The 23,106-nt window shown below is 43.8% G+C and overlaps 1 protein-coding gene across 9 annotated transcripts in view; it reads left to right on the top strand.

The window, feature by feature from the left end:
* Positions 1 to 23,106, top strand: part of VPS53 (VPS53 subunit of GARP complex) — a 139,659-nt gene that overhangs the window by 80,571 nt on the left and 35,982 nt on the right. For all 9 annotated transcript variants that reach the window (XM_082443447.1, XM_082443446.1, XM_082443451.1 and 6 more), the window contains exons 14-17: positions 633 to 875; positions 3,860 to 4,007; positions 9,710 to 9,792; positions 10,753 to 10,831. In XM_082443447.1, coding sequence (XP_082299573.1) covers positions 633 to 875; positions 3,860 to 4,007; positions 9,710 to 9,792; positions 10,753 to 10,831 — 553 coding nt within the window. The remainder of the gene's footprint in view (positions 1 to 632; positions 876 to 3,859; positions 4,008 to 9,709; positions 9,793 to 10,752; positions 10,832 to 23,106) is intronic.

The following is a 23,106-nucleotide window of genomic DNA, read 5'->3' on the forward strand; positions in this document are numbered from 1 at the left end:
TTGGGGTCAAATGTGATCATGAAGTGCCTTGAAAAGTATAAAACAGCACGCAAATGCCAAATTTTATCACTGCTGTTATTGTAGGAGTGGTGGTGGTAGTTAATGATGATATTGATAAAAATGGGTCCAGTTTTTTAAAATGTTTTAAGTTAATTATTTATTTTCTATTGAGGTACAGTTGATTTACAGTATTGTGTTAGTTTCCGGTATATAGCAAAGCGATTCAGTTATTTTTTTCAGATTATTTTCCATTATAGGTTATTACAAGATATTGAATATTGTTCCCCATGTTACACAGTAAATCCTTGTTGCTTATCTGTTTCATATATGGTAGCGTGTATCTGTTAATCCCATACTCCTAATTTATCCCCCACCCCTTTACCCCTTTGGTAACCATTTGTTTTCTATTTTTGCGAGTCTGTTTCTGTTTTGTAAATAGATTCATTTGTATTGTTTTCTAGATTCCACATATAAGTGATATCATCTAATATTTGTCTTTCTCTGTCCGACTTACTGAAACGGGTCCAATTTTAAATGTAAAAAGCATGAGGAGTGATCGCCTCGTGGCAGTCAAGCACGTTTGTTTTCTCTTTCTTGAAATAAAATAACGTTTCATGTTTTCTTCCTCCCAGAAACCTTGGGGAGCTGATAGATCGGTTTGTGGCCGATTTCAAAGCCCAGGGGCCCCCTAAGCCCAACACGGACGAGGGGGGCGCCGTGCTCCCCAGCTGTGCCGACCTCTTTGTCTACTACAAGAAGTGCATGGTGCAGTGCTCGCAGCTCAGTACCGGGGAGCCGATGATCGCCCTGACCACTATTTTCCAGAAGTACCTCCGAGAGTACGCCTGGAAAATCCTCTCTGGCAACCTGCCCAAGTGAGTCCTGTTCTTCCTGATCTGACCGGAGAAGTGAGATTCTGAATATACCTAAGTATGGAAATCTTTAAGGAAATCCACCCTGAAGCCGTTCACTAAACTGCCAAGAGTATCAGGGAGGAAAACACCCTTATGGAGTTCCCAAGGGTCTGAGACTGTTTCCTCTCAAATGGGATTCCACAGCTGATCGGGACCACCAGAGGAAATCAGTACCGCCACGCTGGCCACTAGCATAGGTCAGATCCTGCCACGGTGGACTCAGGGGAGCCAGTCCCATTATAGATGTGCTTAGTTTACATGGATGCAGTGATAGGTACTTGGCAAAAGAAGTGGGGTGGTGGTAGCAATGACTTTTGAACAGCAAGGGCAGTTTCATTCAGGCCAAAGTCTCTCTTATGGTGTGTGTATCTTGCTCTCCTGGGTTGAGTCTAATGTTAAAGATGTGGTGGGATTTGGGGAAAGGTGGTTGCATAGCACAGCTCCTAATTATAGCGACTTCACTTTGTTATTCTGGGGCATTAAAATATTGTTATATAGCTTATTACTTGAAATAAATGGATTGTTCGACTAGAGTTTTAGAGATATTTTGGTTATATAGCAATTTCTATTGTAATAGAATATGATCTGAAGCAATGCTTCAGAATCCAGTAATTATAAATCACCCCCATAGCTAAATTCAACAGTTTGGAATTTAGTTTCTGTCACTGTCACTAAAATGTGTCATATATAGGAGTTTTACAGAATTGGGAGGAAAGAAAAATAAAATCCCTTCGCTCTACAAGAGATTTGAAGTAACAGACATGTTTTACAAATGAGAATTTCTTTGAATATGGTAAACACTATTTTAAAATTTTTGATAACTTTTATCCTGATGTTCAAAATACTGCAAGTTTGTAAAACACAGAAAAGCACAAAGATGAAGATAAAACTCACCACCCAGAGAAAACAGGTTTAACTTTTCAGTACACATTTTTCTGTTCTTTCTTTATATATGTAATGTGTGTGACTGCATGCTTCTGTTTATTTGTTTAACGGGACTGGACTATAGTGCTTTTAGTTTTATACCCTGCTGCTTTGTCATGCTGCGAGCATTTTGCCATGTGTATTAGTCAGTGTCACAGCAGGAAACAAATGGTACTCAGCTGGGATATTATTACTAAAGCCACTGTTCACAGAAATGGGGGCAGGTGAAAGGAACCAACGGAGGATTCTGAAGCATCCAAACTCTAGTGGGTAGTTGTTACTACTTTAAAACTCACTTGAGAGCTAGGGCTGTGGACAAAGGGCTGCCCAACAGAAACTGTAGTCACAGGGGCCACGGTCACTGCCAGGACCACACTGAAGCAGAGGGAGCAGGAGGGCTAGTTGTTACTCTGACTCCTCTCTCCTCAACCTCTCCGACTTCCTACAGCCTCTGCTGTTGGCTGAAACCAACAGGAGGCCAGAGGGCTGGGGAGCCTGGGTGATAAGTCTGCAGAGGTCAGTCTCCCAAGTGGTGAAAAGGGAAGAGAAGAACAGAGAACAGTCAGCACAGTAAAAATATTCATCAAGACACTTTTTTTTTCCAAATTTATTTATTTATTTATGTATGTATGTATGGCTGCACTGGGTCTTTGTTGCTGTGCGCGGGCTTTTCTCTAGTTGCGGCGAGCGGAGGCTGCTCTTCATTGTGGTGCGCGGACTCTAATTGCGGTGGCTTCTCTTGTTGCGAAGCACGGGCTCTAGGTGCACGGGCTTCAGTAGTTGTGTCATGCAGGCTTCGGTAGTTGTGGCACACGGGCTCAGTAGTTGTGGCTCACGGGCTCTAGAGCACAGGCTCAGTAGTTGTGGCACACGGGCTTAGTCGCTCCGTGGCATGTGGGATCTTCCTGGATCAGGGCTCGAACCCGTGTCTCCTGCATTGGCAGGCGGGTTCTTAACCACTGCACCACCAGGGAAGCCCCATCAACACACTTTTAATGATGCTATGATGTTCCCACATACAGAAGACCCAGCTAACTTATGAGATTTCTTATTGATCATTCTCTTAATTGACCATTTATGTTGGGTTCACTATTTTGGTATTTTAAATAACATTCAGAAGAGCATCCTTGAACAGAAGTAGAACTACTGGGTCAAAGAGTCTGAACATTTTTTTAAGCTCCTGAAATATACCTCCAAAAACGTACAATTTAATGCTCCTAACCCATAGTGGAAGAGACAGCCAGTGTCCTCACACCCTTATAAGTACTAGAAGTTAAGATGTTTTCAAATCTTTGATTACCTATAAGACTGGGAAGTTTAGGGTGTCTCTGTGTGTGTGTGTGTGTGTGTGTGTGTGTGTGTGTGTGTGTGTGTGTGTGTTTTAAAGGAAAATTTTCTGTTATTTTTAAGGTAAATATCATTGAATTCTGTCTTCTTAAAAAATAGACTCTCACAGTTGAAATTTTATTTATAACTGCAGGAAGTTATTTTAAAAACTGCTTTTTTATTTTTTGTGATCACATGATTAGATCAGTAGGAAGAGATGACATGTTTTTTTGTTTCTTGAGGCAGTCAGGCCTTTGGCCAGGAACCATGTCTTAACATTGACTTTTGAACCCCTCCACAAGCACAAAGACAAGCTCCCATGCAGAATTTTCTTAACTGAGAGAAACAGTTGGGGAACCAGCTTTCGCGCTACACATGACTCTGGATGAGCTCCAGAGATCAGGAAATTCCAAGCTAAGCAGAGAGGCCGCTCAGCAGACCAGAGTCATCGTACTTAATATGACTGATGACTGGCTCGCTGTTGGGATCGTCTCTTCCTATTTCTGATGGTCAGAGAATTTAAACAAATGACAGTCAAGGTCAGGTCACTCGGGAAGGGCCTCATTGTGTGTGGATTTGTTTGGGCCACGTCCAGCCTCTCCTTCCCCCGTTTCTTTGTCTTACAACGTGCAGTTTCCGGGTCAGGAAGCAAATGAGGAGTCCTGGCCTGACTAGTCCCTATGCCTTTTCCTCAGAACCACAAGCAGCGGCGGTGGGTTGACCATCAGCAGCCTCCTCAAGGAAAAGGAGGGCTCAGAAGTGGCCAAGTTCACCCTGGAGGAGCTCTGCCTCATCTGCAGCATCCTGAGCACTGCGGAGTACTGCTTGGCCACCACGCAGCAGGTGAGCCGCCCGGGCTGGGGCTGCCCTTGCACCACCTCCTCCTTTTCCTGAACCACCTGGGCCACTTAGCTCAGTGGGTAAGAGTATGGGCCCCAACGAGGCCACACACAACCTTGGGCAGAACAGCTGGTCTCCCACGGGAAAACTTGAGGTCCAGCCAGGGGACGGCCCAGGCAGCCCCCTTGCAGAAGGACCTTGTTAAAAGGAGACTGGACAAGAAAGTATGACTGGTCTCCTCCCCAGAGCTGTGTAAGCTACTCAAAGAGCATGACGTGCCCTCTTGAAAATAGGTCAGTAGCCCTGTCTCCCACATGCTAAAAGCAGTTACAATCGTAGTGGTGGTAGGCCCCAGCCTTAGTGGTGATGAGTCACAACCAATGATTCCATTCTCAGGAATGTTACCAGGCTCATTGAAAATCCTTTGGGCTTTTATGTGTCTCCTGAAATTTATGGAGCATTCTCAATCTGCAGAAACAAATAACCATTGTTTGGATGCTGACGTTCAGGAACCGGGAAGCAGGAAAGGGTGATGTCTCTGCTGGAGCTCCCATTAGCAGAAGGAAGACCCAGAAGAATTTTCCATTCAGCCTTAGATGTGGGATTAGAAGTTCCTTTCCACATTCGGTCTGGAGTTCACCTAAGGCCAAGAGAAAGAAAATAACTGGGGAAGGTTCTATTGTTCCTCCCTTTTGGAGTTTATTATTTCTACATGCCTAGATCATAGGAAAGGCAGTCGTGACTGACAGTTCAGACAGTATAGCTCGGAGCACCTGTGAGCCAGAGCAAGAATACAAGAGGCCAAATGGGAAGGGTCCCCCCCAAAACTTCACAGTTGAGGTTAAGCCAGCCAGAGGCGGATGCAGTAGTGTGCTCTGCTTAGGGACATGGTCACACTGAGTCACACAGGGAATGACCTGTAAAGGTTTGGCCTTGGAGCCAGAAACAGCAACCCATTTAGTCTCAGAACTTCCCGGGCAGGTTGATAATATCTATGAGGACCTCCAAGGCAGGGGTCCCAGAGTTCTTGGATGAAGAAATACTATTTAACTATTTTGTGTGTGTGCAGAAAGAGAAAGACATATACACGTATAAATATAGTATTTTAAAAGTAAAATAAGCATGGTACCAAAAAAAAAGAAACTATACAATCAATGACTCTTAATCCCATCACCCTCAAATAATCATATCAGCAATTTGGAGCATTTCAATCCTTTTTCATGAACATAGTTTCATATGCTGTAATTAACTTAATTTACATTCATATCCTTTTGTTGTTTTTAACATCACAGTATTAGCATTTCTCCTGTTTCTGTCACGTCTTTCTTGTCATCATTGTTATGGTTACATAATATTTCAGTAAGGGGGGCTATACCGTAAATCATTTAACAGTATCCCTGATAATTGTTTATGCTATTTCAAGTTTTTGCTTTTATGAGTAATCCTACAAAGAACATCTAATATGTCTTGCATTATTTTTCTAGAGCAGATCCTTAGAAGTTCTAGACATATTAGTAGATCAGAGACCATTTTGATGACTCATGATAGATGTAGCCAGTTTTTTGCTATTTAGAGAAAATTGTTTTTACTGATTATAAAATTAAATACATTCTTGGCACCTATATTGTGATCTGTCAATACCATTTTCCACTGAAGGGAACCAGAGATTCCTGGAGAAATGACTAATTCCAGGTCTGGAGAACTATACAAGATGAACCTGGAACATCATGTCATAGAAAAAGCAAGAAAAATATCAAAGACTATGAGAGTCATTTCAGAAGGACTTAGGAGCTGTAGTGGTGCTTTTTTTTTTCTTTTTTTAATTTATCTTTTTTGGCTGCACCGTGCAGCATGTGGGATCTTAGCTCCCCAACAAGGGATCGAACCCGTGCCCCCTGCAATGGAAGTGCAGGGTCTTAACCATTGGACTGCCAGGGAAGTCCTGTAGTGGCCTTTTTTTTTTTTTAAATTATGGGATAATTTAATTTTGGGATCAGTCAGCTTCAGAATAGGAAGATCTGCTCTTTTTTTTTTAATTAATTAATGAATTAATTTATTTTTGGCTGTGTTGGGTCTTCGTTTCTGTGCGAGGGCTTTCTCTAGTTGCGGCAAGCGGGGGCCACCCTTCATCGCGGTGCACGGGCCTCTCACTATCGCGGCCTCTCTTGTTGCGGAGCACAGGCTGCAGATGCGCAGGCCTCAGTAGTTGTGGCTCACGGGCCTAGTAGCTCCGCGGCATGTGGGATCTCCCAGACCAGGGCTCGAACCCATGTCCCCTGCATTGGCAGGCAGATTCTCAACCACTGTGCCACCAGGGAAGCCCCTGTAGTGGCTTTTATTTGTACAAAAAGATATGTCCAAGTCCTAACCCCTTGTACCTATAAATGTGACCTTTTTTTGGAAATAGGGTCTTTGAAGATGTAATTAAGTAAAGATCTCAAATGAGATCATCTTGCATTTAGGGTGAGCCCTAAATCCAATGACTGATGTCCCTGGAAAGGAGAGGGAGATTTAACACACAAAGACACAGGGAAGATGGCCATGTGAAGATGGAGGTGGAGACTGGAGTGATGCGTCTATAAGCCAAGGAACACCAAGGATTGCCGGCCACCACCAGGAGGCAGAAGGCAGACAGGATAGCTTCTCCTTCAGCGCCCACAGAGGGAACCAACCCTGCCAACCCTTCCCTTTGGACTTCTGTGAGAGAATACATTTCCATTTTAAGCCACCAAGTTTGTAGTAATTTGCTACGGCAGCCTTAGGAAACTAATTATGGGAGTCAGCCTGAATGAACTCTACTGGTCAAAGATGAGACATACAAGAATCAGTGAAAATATTAGCTACAGTCGATTGAAAACATCAAATATGTTTAAATCCATTTGGTTATAATGATTTTTAAAATTCATTTATCACCTTGGAAGATACTAAGAAACCACTGGTATGAATTGAATACTGGTAAATAAAGGAAAAGTTCTTATCCTGCCTTTCCTATCTGACTTGTACCTCAGGATAACCAAATCACTGACAATGGGAAGTATATATTTATAGCAGATTTTCAGTTCATAAATGAAGAAGAAAAGATATTGAATACAAATATCATTCTTTTATACCTCTTAATGGAATAATGGATCTGGGCATTGACCATCAATGGCTGCTGACATTACAAAAAGAGAGGCAACCAAACATTATGTTATCTGATGGAAGTACACAGCACCATCATGAAGGAGTTTTCTTTTTTTTTTTACTCTCTTTTTCTTTCTTTTTTTTTTTTTTTAATTTTTAATTTATTATTTATTTATTATTTTTATTTTTGGCTGTGTTGGGTCTTCGTTTCTGTGCGATGGCTTTCTCCAGTTGCGGCGAGCGGGGGCCACTCTTCATCGCGGTGCGCGGGCCTCTCACTATCGTGGCCTCTCCCGTTGCGGAGCACAGGCTCCAGACGCTCAGGCTCAGCAGTTGTGGCTCACGGGCCCAGCCGCTCCGCGGCATGTGGGATCTCCCAGACCAGGGCCCGAACCCGCGTCCCCTGCATTGGCAGGCAGATTCTCAACCACTGCGCCACAAGGGAAGCCCCTCTTTTTTTTTTTTTTTGTCGGTGCCGTGTGACTTGTGGGATCTTCATTCCCCGACCATGGATTGAACCCTGGCCATGGCAGTGAAAGCACCGATTCCTAACCACTGGACCGCCAGGGAATTCCCATGAAGCAGTTTTCTTTAAAAAAAAAAAAAATCTGAATCTGATCAAGCTTTTACATCAAACTACAATTTACAGGAAATACAAGGGATAGAGGAACATGCTAATTAGTACCTTGTGGATACAATCAGTGAGATCAAACTATGAGAAAATCTACGGGGCAAACAACCCAGTTTCCTTAAGAAAAAAGCACAGGGGGTTGGGCGGGGGGTTGCAAAAGGAAATGGAGGGAGAAACCAAAGAGCCTTGAGAATCCAAGCAATGAAGAATTGAAAAATAATACTTAAAAAACAATGCCAATAATGTGTCAGTATCGGTTCATTAATTGTAACACTTTTACGCTTAACACCTGCATGGGGTGTGCCATTCCCTCCTTCAAGAGATCTTTATGAAGCACTGATTATGTACCAGGCACTGTATTTGGTATTAATTCAGAGGTGAACAGAGTAGACAAATTTCTTACTGTCATGGAACTTAGAACTAATAAAGGAGCCAGATAATAAATAAGTAAGGCAAGATGTAGCCTCAATTTTGTGGTAAGTACTAGGAAGGAAACAGATGTTGCAGTGCTAGATAGGGAGTTGCCTACTGAGGTAGGGTAGTCAAGGAGGGCCTCCTGGAGGAGGTGATATTGAAGCAGAGCCCTGAGGGGTGGGAAGGAGACTGCCAAGTGAGGAGCTTGGAAGGGATGAGTGGTGGGGTGGGGGGGTGGCAAAGCAAAGGAGCTGGCTAGGACGGGGGAGCAGAGAGTGCTTCGGAGAGAGGAAGTAGGACGTGTGAAGGCCCTGATGGGGAAAAGACCCGGTGTCTTCCAGAACCTTAAGAGGTCGGTATAACTGAAGCCAAGCAGACAAGGGGGAAAGCAAGATGCGGGCCCTAAAGGGACCCAAATCATAGTTAGAAGTTTGGATTTTATTTTCAGTGTTAACAGGGAAAGGCCACTAGAGAGTTGAAGCCTTGAGAGCCTGCGCCGTAATTTTTCTCCTCAATCCCTTATAAACGTGTAGATTGTTTCCAGTTTTTCACTAATATAAATGACACCAGAACGTGAGCTTTATGAGAAGAGGATCTTATCTGTTTTTGTTCACCAGCTAACTCCCTTATGCTATGACAGAGCCTGGCGCAGAATAGACTTTCAGTAAATATTGGTTGAATTCATGAATGCTGCAAAGAACACGTGTGCATCTCCGTACCTTGTTCTCATTACTCATTGAAATATCTTTCTAGACGTGAAATCGCCGGCCGAAAGAGTGTGTATATTTAAATGTTTGCCTTTTAAATAAATTGCCTTCCCAAAAGGTTACATTAATTTACCCATTCCTAAGAGGCACTTTTAAATCTAAGACAGAACATTCATTATTCTTAGAGTTCCTGTAATAAATAGGTTTGGGGATGCTAGGTGAAGCAATTCCTGGGATGTTTTGAGACATTTACAATTCCCGGTCAGTTGTATTTTTCTTCGGGGCTTCTGGGAGCGTGGCCATCGTTTCTCCCCCCTTGGCTGTAGGACGATGCAGGCAGAGACTGTGTTTCCTTTGTTTACTTTGGTATCCCTCAACACCTTAACGCGGTGGGTGGCCCAGCCCAGCGCTCAGGGAATACTTCACCTGATTTTATTGCCACCCACCACTGGAGGCTTCCAGTGTTGGTGGGTGAGCCGGCAGTTCACGAGGCAGGGAGTATCCTAAAAATGGGGATCTGTTTAAATTGTCAGTGTGTCATGAGAACGAAGTACAGCGCAGGGCCAGAGGGCACAGGCTCTGGAGGAAGTTTGATTCCCGGCCCTGCCACTCACTGTCCTGCATAGGGCATGCCTCCATCTTCTCATATATCAAAGGAGGATCATGATAGAATCTTCCTTGCAGGGCAGTGAGAATTAAATGAGTCCATACACGAAAAGTGCCTGGAATTATACCGGAATGCTCACACTCAGTAAATGTTAAGTGTTATTGTTACGTTGCTCCTTCCGATAATCATTAAGCATGTTGTTCTCTCTGTTACTCTCTAACAGCTGGAAGAGAAACTCAAGGAGAAGGTCGACGTAAGTCTGACTGAACGAATCAATCTGACTGGAGAAATGGACACATTCAGCACGTACGTACTCGCGCGCCTGCTCGAGGCCCGCCTTTCCCCCCCTGCACGGAGCAGCGTGTCTCAGGCCGTCAGCGTAGGTTACTACAGAACCTGAGAAGTTCTGTTGGATCAGGATTATTTTCTCCACCAGCCACCAAGGAGCCTTAGAAGTTGGTGCAGCTGCCCCCCATCCTGGCTCCTCAGATACAATCATTTTTAGCTTATGGGGGCTTTATTGTTGCACTATCTAGAATAACAAGAGAGAAGAAATCCCCCCTTGGCCATCCCTGCAGGAAGGTCAGGTCCAGGGCCTCCTATCTGCCCCGCTAAATCTACAGAGGGCCAGCCCCACCTCCAGTGTTTCAAGGGTATAAAGGGTGAGCAGCCTGATTTTAGCCACTGGGGGGCGGGGGAGGGTAAGTGTATTTGGGGTGGAAGAGTGTCTGTCCAAGGAGTTCAGCCTGTAAAGCCTTCTTGAAACAGTTACTGCCTTGGTGCTACCTGGCAGGATTTTGTCCTGGTGGTTAAATGAGATTTGGGAAAGCCAAGCTTCTGCTTTCACATCAGCCACTTACTGAGGAAAAGTCCAAATTCTCTTTTTAGGTCATTTTCTCTCAACTTCCCCCCCTCCCCCCAAGATCTGATTTAAACATTTTGGGCAAACGGGTCCTTTTGGAGGAGGTAGCAAAGAGGAATTCTGGGTGTAGCAACTGGGGAGACGAGCCGTGGAATCTGGTGTCCTGACTGAGTAGGAGCACATCCGAGTGAGACCAGGACACACAGCAAGAAGGAGGGCGGAGCCAAAACGCTCCTCCTTGTCATTCATTCCTTTTTGAAATGAAACTCAAGTTTTTCTGAGGAAATGGTGAATCTAAGTTTTACACAGGTGCCTAAAACATTTGGAAGGGGCTGTGTCGGTCAGTCGTTCGTTCACAGGTCGCTTTTGTAAGCTGTGCCCACAGTGGTGTGTTTGATTTGCAGTGTCATCTCCAGCAGCATTCAGCTGTTGGTTCAGGATCTCGATGCTGCCTGTGACCCCGCCCTGACAGCCATGAGCAAGGTAAGCTTTTAGGAAGTGCTTCTTCCTGAACGTCCAAGAGTGACCCCAGGTGGTTTCTCCCTGCCCTGCCTGTAGCTCCTGCAGGCTCTTCAGTGCTTAAAGCACCAGTTGGGAGGAGAACAGAGCCCTCCAGGAGTTTCCTAAAGCACTCAATTGATCTTGCACCTGAAGTCAATTGCCTGTCCTTTGAGAATGAGACGGGGAGCAGGTGTGTTTCCTAAGTCTGAAGGAGAGGTTACTTTTTTTTTTTTAATCGTTTTTATTTATTTATTTATTAATTTTTGGCTGCATTGGGTCTTCGTTGCTGCGCACGGGCTTTCTCTAGTTGCGGCGAGTGGGGGCTACTCTTCATTGCGGTGCGCGGGCTTCTCATTGCAGTGGCTTCTCTTGTTGCGGAGCACGGGCTGTAGGTGCGCGGGCTTCAGTAGTTGTGGCACGAGGGCTCAGTAGTTGTGGCTCACGGGCTCTAGAGCACAGGCTCAGTAGTTGTAGCGCACGGGCTTAGTTGCTCCGCAGCATGTGGGATCTTCCCGGACCAGGGCTCGAACCCATGTCCCCTGCATTGGCAGGCAGATTCTTAACCACTGCTCCATCAGGGAAGTCCGTGAGGTTGCCTTTGATCAGCATCTGACACGTGCCAAAAACCCTTCGTGTGGCCTCACCAGAATAACTTGTTGTGCTTATGGCAGTCAGTTGGACTCATTTTCATTCCTGCCCACTGAGAAGTTTTTCCGACTCTTTCTGCGCTCTCGTGCCGGTGCAGGATCATTTGATCAGGTTGCGGACCCTGGTTTTCTAATATCGTGGTGGCCCGTCAGTCAGCCCTCAGTCCCCAGGCCCCTCCTTTGGCACTTACCACGTGCAGCTTCATGTTGCTCTTTGGCTTTTACGTGCCTGTGTCTTTTCTTCCTAAAAGAATATCAATTCCTTAAGTTCATGGACCATGTAGAATAGAGAAGACTCATACTTGTTGATTAATTAAGTTGGAGATAGGCAATTCTTCATTGATTTCTAAGCCAAATAACACGAAGTTGCCCACTCTTTGAACCTTCTAGAGCAGGGGTCGGCAGACAGCCAGTGAGCCAAATCTGGTCCGCTGCCAGATAAAGTTTTATTGGAACACAGCCACGCTCATTCATTTATATATTATCTATGGCTGCTTTTGTGCTACAATGGCAGAGTTAAGTAATTGCAACTGAGACTAGATGACTCGCAAAGCCTAAGATATAAACAGTCTGGCCCTTTACAGAAAAAGTTTGCCAATGCCTATTCTAGAATTGTAGACTCTTGGAGCATTCTTACAAATTCTAGAGGAAGAACTTCTCTGGGGCATACTGACCAGTAGCAGAGTACGGTGGAAAGAACACTGGCTTCGGAATCAGACAGACTTAACTCTTCTCATTTTTCCTTTGGGCGTGTTAAGCAAGTAACAACCTCTCTGGGCCCAAGTTACCTCATCGGTATGTGAAATGCCGGGATCTGCCTTCCAGAGCATTGTGAGGACGGAGCACGAGGAGAGTGACTGGCCTGGTGCCAATAAACGTTAGTCCTCTTACCCTCTTGTCAGGAGGAGTGGCCGTGTCCACAAGGCTGTGTAAACAGACATTTGCTGTGAATTTGGTTTTGTAGTACATTGTAAATATTTAACAAAAATAGGGCTAAGATCAAAACTTAAGCTTCGGAGTTTTATGACTCTCAGTGGGGAGTCCTGAGTAGCTGATGTCACAGAGTTTCCATTCAAAAGGCCCTTCCTTTCACCAGTCAGATATGGATGTGTATTTCCAGCATCCGAGTGTTTACAAGCAGAACACTCCAAGCAGGCAAACGGAGGCTCACTCATTTTCTGAAAGGAACGTGACTCTGAAGATTCGTTTTCTGGGCTCTGATTATCCCCTCGCTGCTGGGGAACGCTCCCTACATCCTGAACATGATCTGTTCCAGCTGCCATCTCTCCTGCACTGCCACACACTTTAGGTTGGAATGCAGCTGACGAAAGAATTTTTACATTTACCAAAGGAAGAGTGGATTTTTTTTTCAGTAAAATAACAGTTGTAGGGGGTTTAACACTCCAGGTGTTGCTTATATGAACTGTCAGTTCATTAGGTGGATTTCCCTCAAACTGCCCCCACCACCCATCTCTCCACCAGACCCACCAGCAAACACTAACAGAGACCATACCTCCAGAATCTTTTGTTTACATCATAGGAAAACCACAGACGTGGGAAGGCAGCAGCTGGGAGGCCGTTACTCTTTGTCTGAGTCTTCTGGAGTTCTAGCAAAATGAAATCCATGTGATGAAAATGACCAGATATAAACAAGCCAAGTGGTCACAAACCAATTCAACAAATACCCTCTGTTATTTATGCCTGCCTTCTGTTCTGTGTAGTTTCTTCTAGGATTTTTAAAAACTTTTGTTTTGTGATAATGCTTATTCCTGTCTGTGATTCCATCATTTTTGCTGCTAGTTGAACAGTTCATTTCAGACTCTACCCAGCACGGTACTGGGAGTCCCAAGGCTGAGAAAGACGTGGACCTTATTCCAAGGTGCTTAGATTCCAGAAAGTGTGGGGTAAGAGATGTGTGAGATGAGGGGGTGTTAAGGTATGAGGAAATCAGTACCAGAAGTACAAAATACACCCTTCTCAAAGGAGGAGAGTTCAGGACTTCCCTGGCGGTCCGGTGGTTAGGACTCCGAGCTTCCACTGCGGGGTTTGATCCCTGGTTGGAGAACTAAGATCCCACATGTTGTGCCCGCACGCACGTGCAGCGTGGCCAAAACAAAACAAAACAAACAAACAAAAAAAAAAGGAGGAGAGTTCGCATCCAGGTGGGGAAGCAAAGAAAGCCTTCTTTTAAGGAAGTAGCATTTGAAATAGACCACCAAGGATGGCAAAGTTTTGAACAAATTTGTGATTAGGAGGGCATTCTGAACTGAGTGACAATATGAACAAAGGTTTATAAAGTTAGGAAAGCTCAGAACTTTGTCAGAATTGCCAATCTCCTTACACATCTTTGGAATTCCACAGAGAACTCTGTATGTGCTTGCACCTGCATAGTCAAGACTGGAAACAGGGCTGCCCTTAAGGAGTTTATATTTCTGGTGGGGCAAAAACTTAGAATAATTGATGCTGTAAATAAATGTATTTTATAAACGGTGAGAAAATGGGCATTGGGCTCGCCAAAGTGGAGTGGTGTTGTCAGATGATTCTGAGTTGAGGGAAGGAGGCTTCTTTGGCAAGATGGATTGAGCCAAGCAACTGGGTTATGTCATCCTCCTGCGAGGAGACCTCATTCTCACTGAAGACACCCCATGATCTCCTTGGCTAGCATACTGGGCTTTCATGATTTGTCCCTTCACTACCTTGTTGGTTCTGCCACTCCTGTGTGTATAACTATACTCCAGCCTCCGAGCCACTTTTCTTTCTCTGAATGCATTACTTTTTTTGTGGCTTCCACACCTTTTCTCATTCTGTTCTTTCTGCCTAGAATTCTCTTTCCACCCTTGTCTGCCCAATTATCTCACACTTTAAAATCCAGTTCAAATGTCTGCCTCCTTTTAGAAAATTGAGGTATAATTCACATACCACAAAATTCATCCTTTTAAAATGTATAATTCAGTGGAACCACTACCACTATCTAATTCCAGGACATCTTCATCACACGAAAAAGAAACCCCATACTCATTAGCAGTCACTCCCCATTTCCCTGACAGTCACTAATCTACTTTCTGTCTCTAGGGATTTGCCTATTATGGACATTTCACATAAATAGAATCAAACAGTATGTGGCCTTTTGTGACTGGATTTCTTCACTTAGCCTAATGTTTTCAATGTTCATCTATGGGGTAGCATGTATCAGTACTTCACTCCTTTCTGTGGCTGAATAATACTCCCTTGTATATGGTTAAACCACATTTGGTTTATTCACTGATCAGTCAATGGACATTTGGATTGAGTCCACTTTTTAACTATTATGAATGATGCTATGAATATTCATGTACATGTTTCTGTGTGAATATGTTTTCAGTTCTCTTGTATACATAGCTAGGAGTAGAACTGCTGGGTCATCTGGTAGCTCTACGTGTGACGTTTGAGGAACTGCCAAACTGTTTTCCACAGCAGCTGCACCGTTTTACATTCCTACCAGCAATGAGTGAAGGTTCTCATTTTTCTATATCAACACTCATCAACACTTAAAAAAAAAATTATAGCCATTCTAGTGGGTGAGAAGTGGTATCTCATTGCGGTTTCAACTTGTATTTGCATTTCCCTGATGACTGACACGTTGAGCAGCTCCTCATGTGCTTATTGGGCAGCTGTATATCTTCTTCGAAAAAATGTCAGTTCAACTCCTTTGCCCATTTTAAAATTGGATTGTCTTTCTGTTGTTGAGTTGTGAAAGTTCTTTTTATAGTCTGGATACTAGACTCCTTGTCAGATACATGAATTGCAGATATTTTCTCCTTTCCCATGTGTTGTCTTTTTACTTTCTTGATCATGTGCATTGAAGCACTAAAGTTTTAAATTTTGATGAAGTTCAATTTTTGTATTTTTTCTTTTGGTGCTTGTGCTTTTGGTGTTGCACCTATGATACCATTACCTAATCCAAAATTATGAAGATTTACACCTATATTTTCTTTTAAGTATTTTATAGTTTTAGCTCTTACATTTAGGCCTTCAATCCATTTTGAGTTAATTTTTGTATATGGTGTGAAGTAAGGATTCAGTTTCATTCCTTTGCATGTAGATGTCCAACTGTCCCAGTACCATTTGTTGAAAAGACTATTTATTCTTTACCCATTGGGTGGTCTTGAGACTCTTGTCAAAAATCAGTTGACCATAAGTACATGGGTTTACTTCTGGACTCTCAATTCTATTCCATTGATCTGTATGTCTTTCCTCATGCCAGTACCACACTGTTCTGATTATTATAGATTTGTAGTAAGCTTTAAAATCAGAAAGTATGAGTCTTCCAATTTTGTTCTTTTTCAAGATTGTTTTGGCTATTTTGAGTCTTTTGCAATGTCACCATTTTTTGTCTCATCCAGAGCGTTTTTCTCCCTCAAGACACCACGGCACCTATACTAACTCTCTACTTTGTTGTACAATTATTTTTATATCTGTGTCCCACCCCCGTTAAGCTTTGAGCAACTCACGGGCTGTGTCTTACTCATTTTTTGACCTCCACAGCACAGCACAGTTCTTGTTTAACTGTAGTACTCCATGAATGACTTTGAAAGTAAAAAAGACAGGAAGAACAAAAGTTTGTAGACACCCATTTGACCAAAGAATTGTGATAAAGTGAGACATAGGTAGTAACTCTCCTGAACAGATTTAGCTGGGTAGAGCTGGTAGACATAGATTAGGAAACTTGGGCATCTTTATTGGAAACGGCAGGATTGTAGACTCCCGGAAGCCTCCAGGTGCATCCAAGTGCTGTTGAGGATGATGTGATGCTCCTGGATGGTACTTAATAGCAGGGCTTCTTTCTTCAACAAGTAGCATCCTGGAGCTGATTGAAGAAAAGTCAGAAATAGGAAATGCCCACATCTAGCTATTAGCTTCCCAGCTGTGGGCAAGAGCCCTGCTGCTGGAAAAGGAGAGGAGAACACAGAGGGACAAAGTTTGGTAGAAAATCCACAGGAATGTCTTTAAACAGGCCAGGCCCACATGGAGGAAGTGAAATATGAGGAGAGTTTAGTGGTTTCTCTGAAACTGTAACCTAGAGATTACAGTAGTGTTGATGATGAGTTATGTCAAAATTACCTTTCAGACCACTTTCCCCTCCCATATTGCATTATTCGCTTAGATGAGCTCTGTGAGATGATAGTAAGTTGTTATCTACGGAGCGAGCGCTTACCAGGAATCAGCACCCAAAGGCATTATCTCGTTTAATTCTGACAAATATGTAAGGTACCTGTGTTAGTTCCTTCCCTCTTTCACAGATAAGGGAACCGAAACTCAGAGAAGTTAGGTCGCTTGTCAGATCTCTTAGATAACATGTGGCAGAGCCAGGGCTCAGGTCTCCCCTTTGTGCAGGATTGTACCACACCGCACTTACAGAGTAAGAGTTAGTGTTTTTGGCACACGTGGAAACTGAGGCAAAAATGAGCTTAAGTAACTTGCCTAAAAGTGGGGAAATGATGACAGTGTGTGCCCGGTACTGCTGGGTTCACACGAGTGTGCATTCATGCTTACTTTGACTATGAGCTCTTCAAGCATTTACAAGCGTCCTGTTAGATACTGGTCTTCAGCATTTCTCAATCTGACACTATGACTTTCCTACAGGGGAGAAATCGGGTGGAGCAGCCAACCCAAGTAGTGCAGTCTGCTCTGCACGTTTCTCCCTAAAACTAATGAATTGTCATTCTGGGGTGTGTGTTGCTTGGTTTTCTTTTTCATAAAAAAAGCCATATAGCTTTATAACAGTGAAGCCAAAAATAAAACCAAGTCTCCTGATTCTTGAAAAGGAAGTTGTTTGGAGTGCTTTGGTGGAAATGTGAAGAGTTCTGTCTTTTAAATGTAAATTCTGTGAATTCTTAGGAATTAGTATGTCTGCTTATGGCTTTATGTAGGATTTTTTTTTTAACAAGTAGGATTCAAAAAAAAAACTGCGGCTTCCTTAAAAGGTCCTGTGGTCCTCTCCTCACTCTGTCCTTTTTCCTAGGGCTACTCACATCACTAGATTTAAAGAATCTAAGTCTGTCCAAAATCAAACAAACTTAGCTTTTTGCCCATTAATGGTAGTTTTAAGAAAAAAAAAAAAACCAGAAAAAAGAAACTGAACAAATTAAATTTCCTTACAGTCTGGCATGTAATTTCTATTAGGTTTCAAGATCATGAACATATACTAATTTAGGAGGCCGCCTTACTATCCCCCAAAGACATTTCAAAATAGGCAGAACAGTCAGTCCTCAAATATGTTCTCATTTCCCTCTGTCATTAAAATGTAGATCTGTTTCAGGAGGCTCACAGAGCTCCATGGTTAAGAAATCCTCAATTTCATGTACCACCTATAATCAAAGCACATCTTTCTTTCTTCGTAAAAGAGATTTTTTTTTTCATTATGACCAAAACAAATTACCTTCATTACAGAAAATTACAGATTTTTAAAAGGAAGAAAATTTAAATCACCCATAATTCTGATTAATAGACATATTTCAGTCTTTCTTTTTATGCATATATTTTTAAATGAAATAAGTTTATACTTTAGTTACTATGTAACCTGTTTTTCTCATTTAGCAGGTTTTAATAGTTTTCTGTGTCATTTGATCTAGAGCTATAATATTTTTAGTGATTGCATAGTATTGCATAGTACAGAGTATTTACTGTTAAAATCGTAACAGTAGTTAACATTTACCATGGAATTAATACATGCCAGGTACTATGTTACGAGCATTCGCTGTGATGTCTTTCAATAACTGTATAGATTATACACATTATCATCATCCCAATTTTATGGCTCAGAAAACTGAGGCTCAGAGAGTTTGGTCACTTGCCCAAGTCACTCACTTAGCAAGTTGCACAGACAGTATTAGAACTCATGACTGGTGACTCCAGATTCCTTCATCCTAAGTACTATCATCTGTTGCCCTTGAAATGTATGTGATCATTTCACTTTTGATGGATTTTTAGGCTATTTCCAGTTTTTCACATTTATAAACAGTATGACAGTGGAAAAGTTCGTGTGTGTGTATGTTTTCTGAGCCTTCGTAATTATTAATTTCAGATAAACTGCCGTAAAGGAAATTGCAGAGATCTAAAGCTATGTAAAATGCTAAGATTTTTTGATAGATATTTTTAAATTGCCTTTAAGAAAGGTTATACAGGGACTTCCCTGGTGGCGCAGCGGTTAAGAATCCGTCTGCCAATGCAGGGGACACGGGTTCGAGCCCTGGTCTGGGAAGATCCCCCCTGCCGCGGAGCAACTAAGCCCGTGCACCGCAACTACTGTGCTTGCGCTCTAGAGCCCGTGAGCCACAACTACTGAGCCCGCGTGCCACAGCTACTGAAGCCTGTGTGCCTACAGCCCGTGCTCCGAAACAAAGAGAAGCCACCGCAATGAGAAGCCCCTGCACCGCAACGAAGAGTAGCCCCCCCCCCTTGCTGCAACCAGAGAAAGCCCGCGTGCAGCAAGGAAGACCTAATGCAGCCAAAAATAAAATAATAAAAATAAATAAATTTATTTTTTAAAAAAAAGAAAGGTTATACAAATTCACCTTCCCATTGGCCCAGCAGTGAATGGGAAAAAAAATCTACACCTATATTATCTTCTTTTAATATTTATTTATTTTGTTATTTTGGCTGCTCCGGGTCTTAGTTGTGGCACGTGGGATCTTTGTTGCGGCATGCGAACTCTCAGTTGCGGCATGCATGCGGGGTCTAGTTCCCCTATCAGGGATCAAACCCGGGCCCCCTGCATTGGGAGCGTGCAGTCTTACCCACTGGACCACCAGGGAAGTCCCTATATCTATATATCTTCTCAGAGCCTTTTCTGCTCCACTTTCTATCCTGGGTCTTCTCGGTTTTCCCCCTGGAGTTAAGGGACGTGTATCCCTGAGCAAAGCGGTGAGGAGAGTCGTCCTTTCCTCCCCCTCTGCACCACCATCACCAGCACTACGTCATCTACGGCGGACAAGCTCATTCTGTACATAGATTTTGCTTGCCCCCCAGATCCCTCAGCGACTTTCAAGTTCATTTCAGGCGGTAGCACTTCTTTTGGAAAGCAACATGGTAAAGTGGAAAGAACATGGACTTTGGAGTTAGTCAGACCAATAGGTAGACCTCAGCCATTCGGACTTACCAGTTATGCTTCATTAGAGCAGTCCCTTATTGTCCCCAAGCCTGTCTTATCATCTATAAAGCAGGAGTAAGAATACCTTCTTCGCCGCACAATCATAAGCAGTAGGTTCACAGGAAAATGCCAGTCATGGTGCTTGGTGCACAGTAGGTGCTCGATAGATGTTCCCTCCTCTTTTTTATTCCGCCCACAGTACTTGGTTCAGTGCTGCACATGGGGAAGGTGCCTAGAAACATAGCACACGCTTGTCCTATGAGTACAAGTAGCCCCGACAGACATGAGAGTGTGTGCGTGTGCATGTGTGCCTGCCTGGGGCCAGTGGCCCAGGAGCCTAAACTGTAGCACTAGACTCTGATGACCTGCAGCGTTCCCAGACGCCACATGTCTGAGTCCGTGCTCTGTACAGCTCTGGTCCCGTGCTCAAGAGGAGTACTTGGGAATTTGAATTCTCGCTTAAGGAAAATCAGTTTCTTAGGAGACCCCTTTGTAAGTTTTACATAGCCATGCAGAAACACGAGTTCCATGGTAAGTGAGTTCCATAGTGTGGAGCCCTGTCCTCTGATCAGTGGACGGTCGGAATTCTCCGCTCCTGTGGGTTCTCGCCAGGAAGCGTGAGCATCTGCCCGACCCTCCCTGTGAGGTGCGACCACACACTCCTCCCCAGGTGGCAGAAACCACGGGCGCTGGCGACGCCCCAGGCCTCACAGCCTCTCCCTGAGACCAAGTGCGGGGTCCCACAGGCTCTGGCATTGTCATCTTGATCCTTTCCTTGCTTGCTGTTTCTGTCACCCCTACATCTTAGTTACCACTTCTTTTGCAAACTGTTTTTCTTGTTTACATAGCACCAGCGGTATTCAGCCCCACCCCACCTTCTAAACAAAAAGTGCAGAAGGAAAAAGTTGAAGTATGGAGGGGTAAACTTTAAAGGTCAGATGCAAAGTTCATCTGAAAAAGTTGGAGTCTTATTTCGACTGATGGCTTTTCAGGATGTTTGTTCTTCCAGTGCAAGCTACTGTTTGTGTCCCTTTTTGAAAGAGAACTTTACTTGATCACTGTGTATTTCATTAGCTGCTCTGTGAGAAACCAGGCTCCCCTTGAACTAGGGCCAGTTGAGTGCTTTTTTTCTTTTTCTTTGTTTTCTTTGTTTTAAATCATTTTTTAACAAGTGTCTAGGAAGTGGCCTCGTATAGTGCTTGGGCTTTAGATGGGCCTGGGCTGCCTCCACTCTGCTGTTGACTAGCTGTGTGACTTTGGGCAGGTGACCTCTCCTCTTTGAGCTTTTTGAGTCTCCTTGTCAATAAGACTGCTGTGAGTAAGATCATGTCTGAATAGTAACGAGATGATGTATGCAAAGTGCCGGGCCAAGCGACCTGCACACGGTAGGCCCTGATGTAGGTATATTGGGTCACTCAAGTTACAACCCAAACCCGAAGTCACTGGGATGGGCGACGGCAAAGCATCCATCCTAGGCAGTGGCTGGACAGCATCACCGCTGACTGTATTTTGTTCATTTTTTAGAAAATAGTCCAAGCAATGTCAACTTTCATTGTTTTCCAGTACTTTAAATTCTTTTCTTACTTCATAAAGCTGACTTAAATTTAAACTTGCGAATCTACTTGACTTTTGCCAATACTTCTTTAACTTGACCGGTGGAGTCCTAACTGGCTTAAGTATTAAGGCAAATGCAATCTTTTCACACTGATTCCCAACGTGGGCACATATTGACGTGGCCAGTGGTGATCAAGAGGAGATAGCTCTCCAGCGGGAACTTGAACTCTCACGCCGCACACTCCGTCTTGCCCCGGAGCTGCTTTGTAACCGATGACAGGACATGTCACCACCTCCCTCTGTGGTCGTCTTCTGTCCATGGAGAACCGTCGTGCGTAGATAACTGTTTACGAACTTTTTGAGCTGTTGAAACATAAACCGCTGCCGACTTGGAAAACAGTGGTCATTACTATGGACGAGCTTTGCGTCGGGTGGAGGGGTGGTGCGTCCCGCTCTCGACTCAGTTGACTGTGCCGTCCTGGGGCCTGCTGCTCTGGAGCCGCTGCCGAGCTGGGAGCAGAAGATGAAACATAGGTGCCAACAGCACCTGCCAATTCTGGCCTCAACCCTGTGCACTCATTTAAAACCCCCTAGGATGTTCCTTGTTTGGATGGCTCACATCTCTAAAATCAGATGGGAAAAGAAGCCTCTTGAATAAAACAGAAGAAAAAGAGGAAAACATTACACATAGCCAAAGAATTAGAATATAAAGTCAGTTCATATTAGACTTTTCTACCATCTCTCCAGTCTTCATTTTTATTTTTTTCCCAGTAAGAGAATTAGAGACCCTTTTCTTCCTGGAGCCTCACTATGAAAGCTTGCGTAAGACTTCATGTGCCTGGGCCTTGGTTTTCTTATCTGTAAAATGAAGACGGAGGTGCCTTCCTGCTTTGCCATGGTTCTGTGCTTGCACAGACTGAAAGCTTTCAGGATATAAATATCTGCTGACTTGAAGAAGCATTAGGGTAAAACACAGAGTCACTGGAGCTTCCCAGGAGCTGGGGGGTCATCCGTGTACAATATGATTCTTTTAAACAAGTTCTCTCAGGATTGAATTTTTCCTTTCCCCAAGAGCTCTGTAAAAATAGTATTTTCTTGCCAGAGACACCGAGGCCTCAGAACTACTGCCCTCGTTCTATGAACGTGTTGCATGGTTTGTGTCCGGCTTAGGGTCTTTTTACCAGACAGCCCGGCTCCGTTCTGAGAGGCTGACTCAGCAGAGCCGCAGCGCGGGGCAGGCTGGGAGCCGGTAAGACCTCCCTTCTCCCGTGTGTATCCGAGGCGGAAGCAGTATCACACCACTGCTTCTTTCTCCATTTTACTGTACATGTTTTCAGGGCATTTTCCCTAGTTCTCGGGTTGTGAGAACTTAAGCCCAGCAGGTCTCTCGTTTTTGTTCATGGCCTGGTCAGGGGCCACACAGGGCTTCTCAGTGATGCCCATCTCCCCCGCACCTGCCATCCACACAGTCCCTGCCCCGTTCCCCGTGGCACTGTCTTAACCTCTGACCTGCCCCTCGTGTTTGCCAGAGATCCTCTTTCCTTCCCCTTGATTGAAATCCCACATAACCCCAAAGGCTCTGGGAGTAAGAGTCTAATGTTTGATTATGGAAATTTTCAATTATATACAAAAGTAGAGAAAACAGAAAAGTAGAAGAAATAAGCCACCAAAAAGCAGAGAAAATAAGCTACAAGGATATAATGTGCAGCACAGGGGATATAGCCAATATTTTATAATAACTATAAACGGAGCATCACCTTTCAAAACTGTGAATCACTCAGAAACCAACACAACATTGTAAATCAACTACACTTCAACTTTTAGAAGTTGTGAGTTGCTATATTGTACACCTGTAACTTACATAATATTGTACAGCAACTATACCTCAAAAAACGTAGAGAAAACAGTATAATGAACCTCATGTACCC

This window comes from Balaenoptera physalus, assembly GCF_965194825.1.
Source record: "Balaenoptera physalus genome assembly, chromosome: 20".
NCBI lineage: Eukaryota > Metazoa > Chordata > Mammalia > Artiodactyla > Balaenopteridae > Balaenoptera > Balaenoptera physalus.